Raw genomic sequence first — 16,722 nt, forward strand, 5'->3', positions numbered from 1 at the left:
GCCGTATATGCCGTAAAAGTGCGGGCGTTTTCGGGCGAGTTCAGCGTTTTAAAAAAAATCAGGTATTTGCCCGAAAAAACCTGCATAGTCCCAAAAAATGCCCCCCAAAAAAGATTCACCATAAATGACTCTCAAAGATTTATTTAAAAAAGTATAAAAATTAAAATGAACTAACTATATGGTAGCTAAGTTCTTAAAAGAACTGTTTTTTATGGTTTTTGATAAGATTTACTTCATAAATAACTTATATATAAACTTTATTATATACCTCCTTTTTCTTCAAGCGCGTTCTTTCAACTGTCATCCGCCATGTTTATGTTACAAGTTGTTGCATTTCGGAAATGTTCCGGGCGAGCGCAAGCGTATTCCGGAAGGTGCGGGTGGTTTCGGCGGACAACCATCAATTTAATTCGAAAAGTCGCCCTGAACTCGCCCTTATATATGCGGGTGTTTGTGACTTATCGGCACCCTCTTGGGATTACCTAAAACCATAGCTTTGGCCACACTACTACAAGGATTTTTGGATTACTGCACATAAGTTAGTTCAATAGTAAATGGATTGTCAACACACGATATAGGGAATAACACACTGACCTCTGTGAATAAATATGCTAGTAAGCTACTTGCTGCTTCTCCAATAAGTTCAATTTGCTTCCTGGTTTTGGCAAGTGTCTTTGGTACATGTGGTGAGAAATTATAGATAAAAAGCATTTGGCTAGCTAGCTGCCTAGCTACTGCTTTATATCATTAAAAGCAAGTATATGTATATATAAACGGAATTTTCACGCTGGAATTCCTGCAACCTCGCTTCTTGTAGTACTAACATACTATATAACACAATTTTAATACTTTTTAAGAAAAGAATTAGTGTTTACCTTGCACTTAGTATTGTAGTGCCCTGTTATTGTTTATTTGGAGGATTAAACATTGCCAGAAAGTTAATTACCTAATTTGTACCCTATGGCTACAAGATTTTAATTTTGGAATATCAGGTGGTAAATAGGCAAACTATTTAGCTATAGCAATATTAACAATAGGAAGAAAACAAATAAAAACGTGATTATTCAATTCAATTCAATTTATTTATTTGCCATAGAAAAGTTGAAATTACAGTAGGTATAATACATATAAATAGTTACACATAGTTATATTCAATGGCTGGGGACCAACACCATAGCGAAGCTAATAGTAACGTGAAGATAGATAGATAGATAGATAGATAGATGTGCATATTTTACATGGCTAGCCTCACAAATATCGAGGGATATACCCTGTCTATTATTTCCAGGAGGGGCCATGGCGTAGATGGAGAGTCCTAGAGTATTTAATGCTCATTTTGAGCTACGCAGACCCAATTAGAGCCCATGCTCTACTAGACAACTCCCGGCAACATCCAACGGCCCACACAGTGTGCCATCTTCCCAATTTCCCTCACATGGCTTGGGTTAACCCAGGACTATGGTAACATTCACTCGCCCATGTTGAATCGCCGTCAAGAGGAATCGAACCCCGGTCTCCCGCACAGAGTACAAGAGCTATAACCACTAATCTACGGCGCCACAAAAGGCTACCAAATGGGGGAGTAAAGAGGGTAAAGTGTATAGGGAGAGAAAATACTATTCCATTTTCCCCAACAAACCAAAGAGTAATAATAATAATAATAATAATAATAGGACAAAGAAAATTGCAAATATTACACAAAGATGCAGGACAGTTTATGGTAAAAGAACAACATTGCTCTTAATAATGACAAATGTGCGTTCAGATCTGTTTTAATTAAAATAGGAGGTAGTAAGATTTTTCAAGGCAAACCATCCACCCCAGGACACCATTTTGCATGGAATAAATGACTTGTTCACAAATTTTCTCTGGCTAGGAAATTTCTGGTATATTTTGAAATGATAAAATCTTTTTGTCTGTTTATATGTTTTCATGCTTTTCATAGAAATAACTTAAACTATTCTTTTAGTTGAATGACAATGTAAAGAATTATACATAATGGACGACCCAGAAGTAATATGGAGTGGTTCTGATACATCATCCTTGTCTGGTTCAGAAGAGGATACAAGGGAGTCAGGTATTTACAAGTCATTTTATATTGCTGTTCAAACTGCGTTAAAACACAATACAATATATTGTGGTCTCTAGGAAAACAGACCACCTGTTAAGAAATATAAAATTTGAATTTTTTTGAACAAGTTTGCGTGATCCACTTTTTGTGAGCATTCAAATTTCAGATATTCAGAAAATTTAAATGTTTTTATTTCTGTTGCCTTGCAATATTTAACTGTCGAATTAAAAAATTTGTACTGAGTTTGTGACCGTAAGTAATGCATAAAAAAGTAAACTTTAAAGGGAACGTAAGGTATAAAATGAAGTTGGTCATATATTATAGAGCTTAGAAAGTTGTTAATAATTTTTTTTTTAATTTTTAAAAAGCTCTTTTTGTTCTCAAAATATTTCAGTTAAAGTATTTCATATGTAATTATGCTGCATAAATAATGATGTCATATTTAAGTAATACCGTACAGTCTGAATGTAATCTAGCGCGGACGCGAAACTCGCATGAATAGTTACACAGAACAATAACATTACGATAGCTTTTGTTTTTTTAGGGAACGTAAGGTATAAAATGAAGTTGGTCATATATTATAGAGCTTAGAAAGTTGTTAATAATTTTTTTTTTAATTTTTAAAAAGCTCTTTTTGTTCTCAAAATATTTCAGTTAAAGTATTTCATATGTAATTATGCTGCATAAATAATGATGTCATATTTAAGTAATACCGTACAGTCTGAATGTAATCTACCGCGGACGCGAATTTCGCATGAATAGTTACACAGAACAATAACATTACGATAGCTTTTGTTTTTTTAAGAAAATAATTGCCTCGCTGATAAACAATGACTTCACGCAATCGATTGTTTAATCACAATAGGTTACAAGATCATCAATTTTAGGGATCTATTTTGCGCGAACTCTTTTGAAGTTTTTAATTGCAGTAATTAAGAGTTTTTTTAGATTGCATTTTAAAAGTTTAAAAACAAATAGGGGCGATAGAAATGTTTTTTTAAATCTCATTTTAAAAGTTTATAACTAAAAGCGGCGATAGAAATGTTTTTTTAAATCGCATTTTAAAAGTTTAAAATCGAAAAGCTGCGATAGAAATGTTTTTAAGATCACATTTTAAAAGTTTAAAAACGAAAAGCGGGGATAGAAATGTTTTTAAGATCACATTTTAAAAGTTTAAAAATGAAAAGCGGCGATAGAAATGTTTTTTATATCGCATTTTAAAAGTTTAAAAACGAAAAGCAGCGATAGAAATGTTTTTTAAGATCGCATTTTAAAAGTTTCGAAAAGCGGCAATAGAAATGTTTTTTAGATCGCATTTTAAAAATTTAGAAACGAAAAGCAGCATTTAATAGTTGTGAACAACAATGCTTCTCGTATGTTTTTTACATTAAACGCGCTGGAATCTTTTTAAGTAATTAAATCAACAATACATTCTCGTGCAATGTATTATAAAACTTCGCGTAAGATTTTTATTATTTAATTACTTCATGCTAATACTTAAGGGAATAGTTTATCAATACATTTACACAATGCATCTCGCTATTACAAGAAATATAATTGCTTCGATATTTCTTCGCGAGAGCATTGTTTTTTATCACGCAAATATAAACTCGCAAAACCCTTAAGGGATTTATTTATAACAAAAGGCAAACGACTGCCGTCCTCCACGCAAAGGTGTGATATTAGGGTGTACGTGGTAGATTACATTCAGACTGTACTGTAGCAAGTTTTCACATTTTCTGTCATCAGTAATTTTAGACTTGTTAAGGAATGTGCATTCAAACTTTATTAATGCATACATATTGTGAAAGTGAATTGATTAACATAATTTTTTTGACAAAATGACACTTGTTTGCTCGTCCCAGGCCTCTTAATTTTTCGCTGATCACCCCATAACTTAGGATCTACATGTCTGTTTGCAATCAAATTTTGTGGGTAAACAGATAGGGCCTATGCAAGCTTACCCTGAAAATTTTATTGCAAACTAAGTTTATTTAAAAAAAAAAGGTTGTAAACTTAAACAAAATAGAAAAAACATTGGTACGAAAACTAAATGAAGTGTTAATTGCGATAAAATGTTTCTAAAGATGTACCTAAATTAATTGCGCACCTAAATTAATTTAGGTGCGCAATGCCGCAAAACTCACGACCAGGCCTGAGTTGTCAAAAGGTTAAGAATATTGAGGCTAAAACAAAAAACAATATTCTTATATGAAACGGCGTGTATGTCTCCTAGAAAAGAATTTATATAAACAATGAAAATTAGTTTTTCAGTTGCTACTGTTTTTAACACTAAAGGGTGGGATGATTCAATGTTGTTGACATTATTATAAACATAACAAAATGTAAACAAATTTAAATCAATGTTTACTTCTGTTACGTTTACGATCGTTCATTAATTTGTGTGATTCATAAATTTTAAAACGCAGCATTGTTATCAAGCATGGCACACCAATTAATCAATTTTTATTTTAGAAATTTGTTGTATCTGTTGTATGGAGGTTGAAATGCAATTCAAGAATATATGTAATTTACCAAAATACTTTACTAAACCGTTCGTTTTGATATTTCAGATTAAAGTATTGAGGTAGAGAGGGCAGAATGCACTATACTATTTCATTCACTATACTATTTCATTCTATGTGTTGTTAACTATTGATTTTTTTACATTTTGTGTAAAACTTTGGAAGGATTGCAGTATGCAATAGACTGAATAGCTGATTTTGGTATGATATGTTACAAATATATGTTATAACCTTCTTTGTATGACTTTGGCATGGGCAAACCAAGTACATATAGTTTTATTAGATTAGCTTTTTTCGCAACGGTTGTTGGACACTTTTAATTTTTTTAAACTTTGTGTTTTCTATTTTATTTTTGTTACACTTGCCCATATTTTTAGACGTTTTGTTTCAGCGGGTATAAATATAAAAGAATGCAGACTGTAACTTTCAAAAATTACAATTACTGTGTTGTAAGTTTTTTCAAGATACAGAGGATTCTAGTTGTATATAATTGTATAGAAGCTTTATTCCAAATTATATATATGGACTTTAGGTAAACTTTATCTTTTTGATGATACAAAAAAATTTGCATTAAAAATAAAATGATATGAAACATTTAATAAATTGAAACAAGTTTTTAATATAAATTACACAAATTGCGTATAAATATATTGAGACTGTGTTTATTTTAGAAGTTAGAACCCAGTACAAGTATACTCCAAACACATCATTTTTATCATCAGTATTTGTTTAGTGTTTTTATATTTTTAAGATTTTTTACTGAAATTTTGGAAATATATTTTAAGATTAATGTATGCAACTATTTATTATGAAGACACCAATGTCTAGTCCTATAAAACCTTGTCGTTTCTGCTCTCACCTTTCTGTGCAATTGTAAGTATTTTTGTAAAAGAGGGTATAATATGGGTTTTCAGGTAAACTTAAAAGTAGCAGATAGTGCGTGCAAAATAACAGTTTTTATAAGAAGTTGGCCAATGTAACACACCTTTAATTTTAACACTTGACTTGCTTTTTTAAAATTTTATTGAAAAAGCCTAAAGTAGGCAAGAAATGTGCAAACATTTCTGTATATCAGTTGTTAATAAATGCAGGTGAGTTTATTTTCTCTAGGAACTGATGTTATGTTCACTTGCCATGAAGCACATCCGTTTGGCTTTCTTACTGATGGAAACCTGTCCAGGTGTGTGATTATAAGAGTTAGTGCTATCTTATAAAGGCTTAACCCAAAGTAAAAATGTTATTTTGCATGTATTTAAAAAAAATATGGTTATCCTAACTACGGACTGGCAATTGTTTACAATTATTTGGTCCTGCACTATATCATTTAAGAAGTTTCCTCTTGATAACCTTATTCGTGTTTAATTAATTGTGTTAAAATTTTCTTTAAGTGACAAGTTCCAAATTTATTAAGCTATGTTTTAATAAGTTAATGCTTCATTTTAGTCCTTCAAATTTTTAAGAATTTACTTTAGATTGCTACAAACCTCAACACAAACTAAAGAATATCACAAAGAATTTATTGTTAAATTTTTTAATCTTACTTTTGTTGCAAAATCAGTTTTACTTACCGATGTTGAAAGGGAACAGGTTTTTAAATTAGCCAGGTATGTGTTTGAATTTTCATTGTATCGTTTTAAAATTTAAAATTAAAGTTCTATTTTTTTATTTTTTTTTTTTGCACATCCAGATGCAGTATGTTTCAATTGATGAGAGAAGCAGAAACCAGTCCACAAGATGTTAAGTGTGGAGAAAAAGTGAGGCATGACTTGCTGTACCTGATGCAGTTTTGCCAAGAGTTTGTTAAAAAGTAGGATAAAAATACTAGTTTTGTTGTTTGTATATTTTGCTGAGTAAGATGCATTCAAAACTGCTTTCTATTTTTTCCCACTGTCATGATTGTAGCAAATACAATGTTTAGACATTACGGCCCATAATTTGACCAATAATAAGTAGTATGGTTGGCTTTAAAATTTCGTAACTGTCCTACCAGTTCCACAAATGCTTTTAGCAGAAAATCAAATTTCTGATTTACTCTGATTAATTGCTGTTGGTCCCAATGAAAACACAAACTTTAGGTGTGAATTTCTTTTTTATTTCTTATTAAGTTAATATGGTATTGTCTATGTAGAGCAATGCTAAAAGTCAAGTTGAACAGGGAATGGTAAAATAGTTATGAAAGTTCTGTTCTAAGGGTTTGAAGATTTGATAGAGAGACTGGCTTTACACTATGGTTCCTAATATGAATTTGCTTTACTACATCTAGAGCTCTTCCCCTGTATTTTGCTCCACCTGTATAACCATATCAATCATATCTGAAACTCTGGTTTCAATTATTTTCAACCGTGACCTATTGATTTTCCTTCAAGTAATTAATACTTGCCTGATAATGGCTATATCAATTATATCTGGTTCCGCTAACTGCAAATTATTGTGGACAAACAAGACTGCCATTATATACAGGGAATCCCTATTTAGTAATCATACCAACTTAGGCTTGATCCTAACAAACAATATTTATAACTAAAATTGATATAACCTAAACTTCACTTAGCTCCATTTGTTTTGATATTGGTAACATAAAGGTAGCAACAAGAAAAAAACTTATTAAATTAACCTATAGCTATACTCACAGACAGACAGGCGTACTTTACGCGTTTTTTTTGATAGATTATTCCCTGTACATAATTAATTTCTAATACTACGAATATATCTATATCATGTAAATCTAGTCTAGTGGTCAGATTTTTAGGTGCCAATATGTATAAAAATCTTCTGTTTCATGTTATAGCCATTCACTATACAGCAACAGCAAAATAATTGAAAAGTTTTTGCATGAGTTACTGTTGTTACATTCGTCGATTGGAAGAACTGCACAACTACCAATGTCCTATTGGCTAAAAAGTAGAAGATTATCCAATCAGCAACACTTGTTTCATATGCATCTAGAATTTAGCACTCTTGAATTAATGATTGCATACAAACTGTTATGCAGATGTAAGTAGTTTGGGGCAATACGTATTATTGTCACTTTTAAATAGAACCTTTGTAGTCTAGTTTATTAGCATCTGATTTATTAGCATCTAAAAAAGCAAAACTTGCCAAGGAAAAATGAGGAAAAAATATTTTGTGTTCCACTACTTTATATTTCATCTTTGGTATAAAAACAAATCATCCTGAAAACATTTCTCAAAGCCTTATCCATAAAATTAATTCTTACTGTACTCGCAAATTGCGTTTTTGTGTAATCAACAATCGTTTATCATTATGGTCCATTTATAGTAAAAACATGGTTTATTGATATACTGGTCGGTAAGGCCCAAAATACAAAAAAATAAATTATTTTAGAAAATTGTATACCTGTTGCCTTCATCATATAGAGCATGAAACATTGATTAAGAAATTACATTAATGTTATTGACGTTGCGACGTTTAATTAGTCAATTACTATTTAAGACATGCATTTTTTGCTGACTTTAAAGGAAAATGAACACATCAATTGGCCATTCACAGATGAACAGACGCTTCGTATTATTATAAGAGAATTGGCCATTCACAGATGAACAGACGCTTCGTATTATTATAAGAGATAAACAGTGTTTCAAAGTCACAATATGCTATAGGACTTGCACAGAAAATGCTCCCTGTGTTGTTTTGGATGTGATAAGTACCCAGGACCCATGACCCATGACTGAGGATGTAATTTATACCTTGCATGAATTATCCTTATATAGGACGCAAATTGATAACAGTCATTTTTTGTAAATAAGTGAATTGTATATCCTCTTAAATGTTTTCTAATGATAATAATAATAAAGCCCTTTTTTTACCAAGAAAAATTATATTTTTAAGAAGTACAAAAAATGATTAATTAGCAACAATTTGGACATGTTTTGTCTTTTTTTAACATTTATAAAGTAAGTTAAAATTCGTTATAATATAAACTTTATACTTATTATTGTGATTTTATAGATCCTGTTAGTACTAAACTTATATCATATTTTAATGAGGTGTCAACAAAACTTGTTTGGGACTTGTCTTGCTTGTCCAATTTATTATATTGCTATGTAAGTATATGGACATATATATCTGTTCTTCTTTGGTACATGTATTTGTTTGTCCACTTGCTTCCATCAGCGTTTACATCTTCATTTTCTTTGTAGTATGTACAACAAAGTTCACTTAACGAGTCCAGCGAGTGTTTTCCTTGCTCCTGTGTTAAGCAAGTCTGGATAGTTTTAATTCATCTTCTTGATGATTCAGCAAAAACAGTATCTTTACAGGTTTGTTACTATACTTGTTTTTTTTTTGTTTCTAACGTGTCCTTATATAGATTATATTAAGTCTATAAAGTGGTTGTCAAATTACAAATAAAGTCGAAGCTCTAATTTTTTTAATTCCTTGATATCATACAAAGTATAAAATATTTCTATTTTTGAGTTTCAGAGTTGGACTCATGCACCATTAAACTACCAAACTACCATCATGAACCATTAAACTACCACAAACCAAGCTTAATATTTTATTATTTCTGAACGACTAATTATCTTCATGAACCATAAGACAATGTTTTTTTTAAAAAAAACTTGAATGTAATGTCCCCTTCTTTTGTTGCAGACATGCTGCCATTTTCAATTTTCTTGCCTGTATTGTTTGCCTAGTGCAATCAAAAAAAGGCACATTTTATTTAAGCATGCTGTAAAATTATGTTTTGGTGATATGATTTTATTTAAAGATATAAATTTTATGCAAAAAAACATTACTTATTTTAGTCATTTTTTGATACAGGTAAATTTAAAACAAATAAAGTGTAAAATTGTGCAAAATTTGCCACAAACTATAGCATTAAAAGCTTAAACACAAGCTAAGGCTGCAATGACAGTATAATTATGGCAAGTGTGTAAGAATAATATGAATCTATTAAATATTTATATATTATTGATTTAGTCATTCTGGTCTGTGGTGTCAATGATGTTAAAAGGTTTAGATACAGATGAGCTACAGAAAAAACATGGTAAAGAAACATCTTTGAAAACAAATTTTTAATTATCATGTACAGTAAGTTTGTGACAGCCATAGTGGATGTATTCATTTTTTCTTAAAGTTGTTAAAAAAATGTTAATGGACAAATTAAATGCCACAACCTTAGTAATATTAAGTTAATGTCAAAGCTTAATTTAAATTAATGAAGCCATTGCCATGCAGTTATAACAAGGTGGTGACGCCAGTTATTTTCACCACGTGAGTAACTAAAATGCAAAATAGGACTAATTTTTTAAAGCTGGGTCAACCAACTCGTTTTGGAACAGACAGATTTATGATGTCATCAAAAAACCTGTAAACCCTAATATCTCTTCAGTGTTTCGTCAAAAGGACATGACCCTGTACATTTTCTTGATCAGCATTCTGAGCTCTAAACAGTACAGGAAATGGGTTGATGAATTGCCATCATATAAATCTTTTGTATAGGACCTAGAGAAGTAAAATGGAATGTAACTGCAGAATTTAAGCTGTGGATTCTTTCTAATATTTCATCATTATACTGGTTTGATGTGACAGGAAAGAATACTTTTAGGGAAAAGGTATATGCTTTATAAATTTAACATTGCTATGAATTTGCCGTTTATATTATCAGATTTCTTGTTTTCTTGACCCCCTTACAGTTGTCCAAGGATTGGACTTCGCTTGTTCTGTAAAGCGTTTGTTCTGTCTATACATGACCTATATCCTTACCAAATAAATTAAATTAATGACATGCAAATGCAAAACCATAGGATTGCTATCAAAAAAGGTGATTACTATTGTGGCTTTATTATGCTTGTAATTAAGAAAGAAACTAACAAATATCTGCATTCAAATAATTTCTTCAGTTGTTCTAGTTTCTTTTCTGTTGAGTTTTAGTAGATTGCTGAAATTTTATAAACACATGTTTATCTAAAATGAAAAAAATTAATTAATTTTCTAAACCCAAACAAAAACCTTCTATCCTCTGCTACAAAGGATAAGTATGACCAAACAGTACAGGATGTATACGTTGTTTCTTTGCATGCATTGCAAAAAACATACAACGCATAAAAAATATGTGTACATGTATGTACAATGAAAAAAAAATTGTTAACCCCTGAACAACAAACCTACACACCATGCATAATATACAATTTGACTGTAGAACAGCTCTGTAATTTCTGTTTAGCTTATTGTTCCAGGCAATTGGTTTGCTGTTCAAGAGATAATCCAAGGATCGCTCAGTAGAGATAATACAGTAAGCTTCCCAGTTAACACTATAGTGGGTCGCTAGAGATATAATTTCATTCCTGGGCATGAATTATTAACAATATTGAAAAAGAAGAACGTATTTAACAAAGCATTTAAAAAATAGTGAGGCAAGATTGATTGGCACAAAAAGCTATAAATTTTATACTTTGTTTCCAATAAAGGGCCTTTTTATTTGCAATAATTTTTTTTAGGATGAAGTCATGATCAAGTCACAATTACACAGCTGTATAACTGTCACAAAATTTTGGTCTGTCCGACTGACTGTTTTCAACATGTTCTTGGACTTTTTTAATAAAACTTGGGTAAAAAGGACTTACTAACGTTTTATACTCATTTATATGTTTTTTTTGGTTTTTTTGACCTACATTACACAACATTATCATCATCATTCTCGGCTTAACGTCCGTTTTCCATGCTAGCATGGGTTGGACGGGGTATATTAATGACCCTCTTCCAATCTGATCTAGACTGTGTTAGATCTAAATTCAACTTCCTCTGTATCAAGTCCGTCCTTGTAACCTTTTGCCAAGTCTTTCTCGGTCTGCCTCTTGGCTTTGCCCCAGGAACTATCAAGTCTCTACACTTTCGTACCCAATTATCCGCCTTCATTTTTTCCAAGTGTCCCGGCCAATTCAATCTTCTTATCTGGATAACATACACATATTTAGAATAAACGTGACAAAATTAATCCTCAAAATATAACAAACTTTGTTATGGTGGAAGCATCACCACTGACGACTATGCAAGCATGCATTTCCTCCTTGGAAGATAACAGTAAATCTACAGACAACAGTTTTAGAATGTTTTTACGTCTTGTTGTCGTAACTTTGAAAAAAATTGAAGACACTAATGCAATACAAAGCTTGGCGCAAATCAAAGGAAGGTATAAGTCAAATTTACGTCTCCTACATTTTGGTTAATTCCACATCACAGTTATATTTTAAGACTTATATTTTAGACTCTAAATTCGCCTTTAAGTTTTTTCCAAACCTTTTTTTTAAAATTGTTTTATTTCCATTTTTAATTACGTTTTTAAGTTCACAGCTGCCAAGGTTACAATTTATAAAAAACGCCTACAACATGTATTATGCTCAATATAGTTATGAACCATCTTAAATAAAGTGGCTAGTCTGTTGTTTGTGCCTTGTTTGTAATAAAATAAAAAAATTAATAATTGAAGAAAATATATTTTTCATCAGTGCTTCCTACATAAAGTCATATTTTTAAGTTGATATAGTAAAAATTCCTAATTTCTTTATACAGCCTAAAAAGAATGATTTATTTTTTGTAGGATTTATTCCAAATTCCACAGACGACGTATGGAAGAACTTAATGCAGATGGATTTGATAAATTCAACTCGTTGTTCACAGCTCTTATTTACACACTACGGTCCGAAGAATTGGCAACTAAGATGTCGACGCTATTGTCCTTTATTCAGTTTAATGAGAAATCAGTTGGCATAAAAAAGAAAATCATGCACAGTCAGTTCATAGCCCTCTTTTTGTGTCTACATCTGGACTTAAATGCGGAAGTTGTTATTGCCAACATAACCATCATATTTGACAACTTAGTTGATAATCTCCTTCAAAAGAACCGGAATGCAAAATCACAGCAGGAAGCCTGGGAGCTAGTGTGTTGCTACTTGGATACTGTTGAAATGTGTTATGATTATGAAAAGACTAAGGCTTCACAAGCTGGTCTTATTTTTGAGGCATACTCAAAACTTTTAATAAATACTTTCAAATTGCAAAGAAAAAAAGTTTTTTCTCATATCAATAACATGCTATTGTCGACTCTGGTTATGCAAAATAATTGTCAGAATGTTCGTACATCTATAATGACACATATTTATAAGCCACTGGAGAGTGTTGTGAAAAAGAGTCCTTCTATTCAAGCAATTGAAATAATGGCTGGTTTGACCTTGTTTATCTCGGATAGGTAAAAACATGATTGTTTTGTATTTAACATTTTATATTTTGGTATTTCCACATTAAGTCACTGTTTGTGATTTTAGTGTTTATTAAATTTATTTTTATTATTTTATTGTTGTTATTGTTATTGTTATTTTTTATTTTAGCCCATCTTTAGATTCTAAGGATCAAGCTTATCAGCTAATCAAAGAATTTGGTTTTGGAGATTATCAAGCAGCCCTTAAATCTTCATATTTGAGTCAAATTCTTTCATCATCTGACATTATTGCATTATTGGAGAAACAAAATGATATAAAACAACTTCTTAAAGTTTGGATTGACTGCATTTTAACAGACTTAGATACTTCAGAGTCAGTTATAGACCTGTCTAAATCTGTTTTAAATTTAATTCAGTTAAAAACTAGAAATTACTCCAAGAGTTGCTCAAATTTTGAAGATGTTGTGCAAATTTTGATACAATTTATTGCTAACCTTGGAAAAGATTATGCATCATTAACATCTGTCGTTGAAATGGCAAATTTAAAGCAAGCTATCCAATTCTACTTTTCTGATATTGTCAAAATTTCAGAAAGTGTTATTTTAGTAAAACTGTGTGAAAAATCAGTACACCTATTGTTTAAGATTTGTGGCAATCTGGTGAAGCACTGCGCTAAAGCATTATACTCCAAGGTTTGTATTACATTATTATTTCTATTGCTTTGTTTGCTTCAAATTTCCATGTGCTAAATTGGATTTTGTTGTCACAATATTTCTGTTATGTAACTTTAATTTTTTTTTTAAATACATTATCAGGAAAAGAAAACCATGGTATATGAAATTTCATGTATTGAAAAACCATGAAAACCATGATTGGGTCCAACATCCCAGAAAACATTAAAATTACAGAAAATGAATTTTAATGCCTTGTTTTATGTAACTTTTGGTAAATAGAATCATCTTAACAACAACAACAACTAAAATGACTTATAATCTTCTCTTTTCTTACTTTAGACTTCCTCATGCTTGTTGCCGCAAATTCTTGATTTTTTTGTGCTTCCATTAATTTCAACAAAGAAACCATTGCCAAATATAATTGTTCAGGCAATAAAGTGTCATTTAGTTTTAGTAAGTACATGTTCAAATTTTTTACAGCTCCCCTTATTTTGTGCCTGGTTGTTCATTTAACTTTTACTTTTTATTAAATTAGTTTTTGTGTGGCTTGTCAGCTTTGGATATCAAAAAAGATGAATTTGTTGTAAGAAAAATGAAGGAGATTTTTGCCAGATATTTTACAATTTCCTGTGTTCAGTGTTATATGAACCAGAGCTTGAAGAATCCTTTTTTAGTAAGTAAATAAATGTTTACTTTTCAAAACACACATTGAGAAAATATACCAGTAAGTCAAAGTAAAGAGGCTTTCCATAGCACAAACTTTGTAAAACATAGTAAGCCATATGACGTATTAGAATTTAAAAATTTGTATGACTACCTTTGGGCAATCAATCACATTTCAAAAGTTAATTATCGTCATTTTATAGCTTTAAATGGAAATACTGAATGCGTTGGATATGTGGATATTTTGCAAATAAAATGAGTTTCTTGGAAGATGTATTGTCCTTGATATTGGTTCTTGACTTGCTTGTTGACAACAAAACTCAGCTTAACACACAAAAAAAGGATTATTTCTTTACTGACATAGTATTTTATCCAAGAGAAATGCGGCAATATATTACTGACAAGTTACTAAATGCAGTACTAAATGATAAAGGAACTGTCAAATATTGATGACCTGAAAATGTCTATAATACAAAGCAACATATCCACAAAAAATATTAGAACCTTGTTTTCACGTTGCCTCTATTGTGTAGAACTTAAGCATTGATCAAAATAATGTATAGGATCATATGTTTTTGACGTCAGCAAGGATCTGCCAAAACACGCAAATAATTTATTTTTTCGAAATTTCCAAACCTGTTGCCTTCATCGTATAGATCTTGAAACGCTAATCAAGAAAATGTATATAATCATGTGCTTTTGATGAGCGGTTATTGAAATATAAGGTTTTTTTAAAATTTTGCTGACGTCGTCAACCCGTCCAATCCGAAACGGATTCGTAGACCCAGGTTTGGGAAAATTACCCAAATTGGTCCTAGGTGGTGCCTAGTTACCTACGCGGTAAAAAATCATTGACATCACCACTTCGTTTCCAAGTAATTTGACCTCAAAATTTTAGGTTGCGCTGTAATTGCTTCAATAATTTAATATAGGTTATTGACGTTAAAGTAATGTTATTGACGTCGCGCCGTAACGTCAGAAAATTTAACATTTGAGACATAAGTTTTTCGGCTACATCAAAGGAAAATGAACACATCCACTTTGCCTGTTACAGATACACAGACACACTCTCCGTATTATTGTAAGAGATTAAACAATAAGATGCAAGATAGTTTGCATACACTTCAATGAAAAAGGAACTGTAAAATAAATTATATGTTTACATTTATACTTTACTAGTCAGTGGGAAAATCTACTTAGGCAATGCAACAATGGAAAAAAAACATCACTTGAATTTTAATGACGTCTACAAGGACCCGTCAATACACAGATTTTATTTTTTCCAAATTTTGCCTGTTGCCCCTAATATTTAGAGCTGGAAACAGTGATCAAAATAATGTGTAGGATCATATGTTTTCGACGAACACCTAAAGAGATGCCAGTCAAAATGCAAAAATGTTATACCCGTTTTCTTCATTCTACAGATCTTGAAACACTGATCAAGAAAATGTATAGGATCATGGACTTCTGACAAAAGGTTGCAGAAATATTGGGGTTTAAAGTATTTATGATGACGCCATACAACCCATTCCTTTCAAAACGGGTTTGGGAACAAGGTTTGGAAAATGACCCAATTTGATCCCATGTTGTCCCTAGTTACCCACACATTGAAAAATGACTGGTGTCACCACCCTGTTTTTAAGTTATGTGGCCTCAAAGTGTTAGCTGCAGTGTAATGACTTTATACCTTTAAATTTAAGCTCCTGATGTTGTGCTTTTTCGACTACATCGAAGGGAAATGACAAAATATTTACTTTGCCTGTTACAGATGGACAGACAGAAACAGTCTTTATATTATTATACGGCATACTTAAAACCTGTAAATGAATGACATTAGAAACTAAAAATTGCTTTGCGGATAATTTCATTTTGTATTAAGTCGTCACTGGAAAAAATTTTTACACCAAACTTCGATATTGCATGACAATGAAGACAGTGATACATAAACCAGAGTTGGAAAATAAATGTGGTTAAGCAAACTGTGAACAGAAAAGAATTTAAATAGTTATATTTGCATCAGCAATGTCATCTTTATTTTCTAGGCATGTTCCTTTACATTTGCTTGCATTTTTGTGTTCAATTGTAAAAGATATAATGCCTAATGTCTAATTTAATGTGTAAGAACCTGCCAACAATCTACTAAAAGGCTAAGAAATTTAAGCTACCTTTTATTCAAGAGTACAATGATAATAAAAAAACCATTTATAAACTGCAAACCCTTATATACTGTGAATGTAATTTTGCACTTCTCATAAAGATTAAAAAATTACTTTAAAATATATTCCTGGGCGATGTATTTTGTTGTAACTAAATAAAATAATAACAACCAATATACCTTTGGCCTTTCTTCGTGCTTTATGTCTGTAATTTGACTTCTTTTCTTCAATGTCCTCACACTGTAATACCAACGTACTTCTTTTATAATTAACTTCTTCGTAATAAATTAAACACACATATCGCATTTTAAAAATTTCATATTGTCTCAGTACCACATACACATCTTTACAATATTATACCAAAACATTACCAAATAATAACTCTGTGGACCTTTTCATTCTTGCTGTATAATTGACTTCTTCGTAATAAATTAAACTGATATATTGCTTT

The 16,722-nt window shown here is 31.1% G+C and overlaps 1 protein-coding gene across 1 annotated transcript in view; it reads left to right on the plus strand.

The window, feature by feature from the left end:
* The window catches only part of LOC130646176 (protein MMS22-like), a 46,658-nt gene that overhangs the window by 808 nt on the left and 29,128 nt on the right, over positions 1–16,722 (plus strand). Inside the window, exons 2-17 of the mRNA XM_057452328.1 lie at positions 1,970–2,077; positions 5,707–5,776; positions 6,069–6,200; positions 6,284–6,403; positions 7,385–7,590; positions 8,566–8,660; positions 8,757–8,876; positions 9,541–9,607; positions 10,063–10,175; positions 10,787–10,855; positions 11,061–11,171; positions 11,538–11,752; positions 12,161–12,808; positions 12,948–13,470; positions 13,792–13,905; positions 13,988–14,125. Of these exons, the coding sequence (XP_057308311.1) occupies positions 1,999–2,077; positions 5,707–5,776; positions 6,069–6,200; positions 6,284–6,403; positions 7,385–7,590; positions 8,566–8,660; positions 8,757–8,876; positions 9,541–9,607; positions 10,063–10,175; positions 10,787–10,855; positions 11,061–11,171; positions 11,538–11,752; positions 12,161–12,808; positions 12,948–13,470; positions 13,792–13,905; positions 13,988–14,125 (2,820 nt within the window). The 5' untranslated portion in view covers positions 1,970–1,998. The remainder of the gene's footprint in view (positions 1–1,969; positions 2,078–5,706; positions 5,777–6,068; positions 6,201–6,283; positions 6,404–7,384; positions 7,591–8,565; positions 8,661–8,756; positions 8,877–9,540; positions 9,608–10,062; positions 10,176–10,786; positions 10,856–11,060; positions 11,172–11,537; positions 11,753–12,160; positions 12,809–12,947; positions 13,471–13,791; positions 13,906–13,987; positions 14,126–16,722) is intronic.

This window comes from Hydractinia symbiolongicarpus, chromosome 5, assembly GCF_029227915.1.
Source record: "Hydractinia symbiolongicarpus strain clone_291-10 chromosome 5, HSymV2.1, whole genome shotgun sequence".
Classification (NCBI taxonomy): Eukaryota; Metazoa; Cnidaria; class Hydrozoa; order Anthoathecata; family Hydractiniidae; genus Hydractinia; species Hydractinia symbiolongicarpus.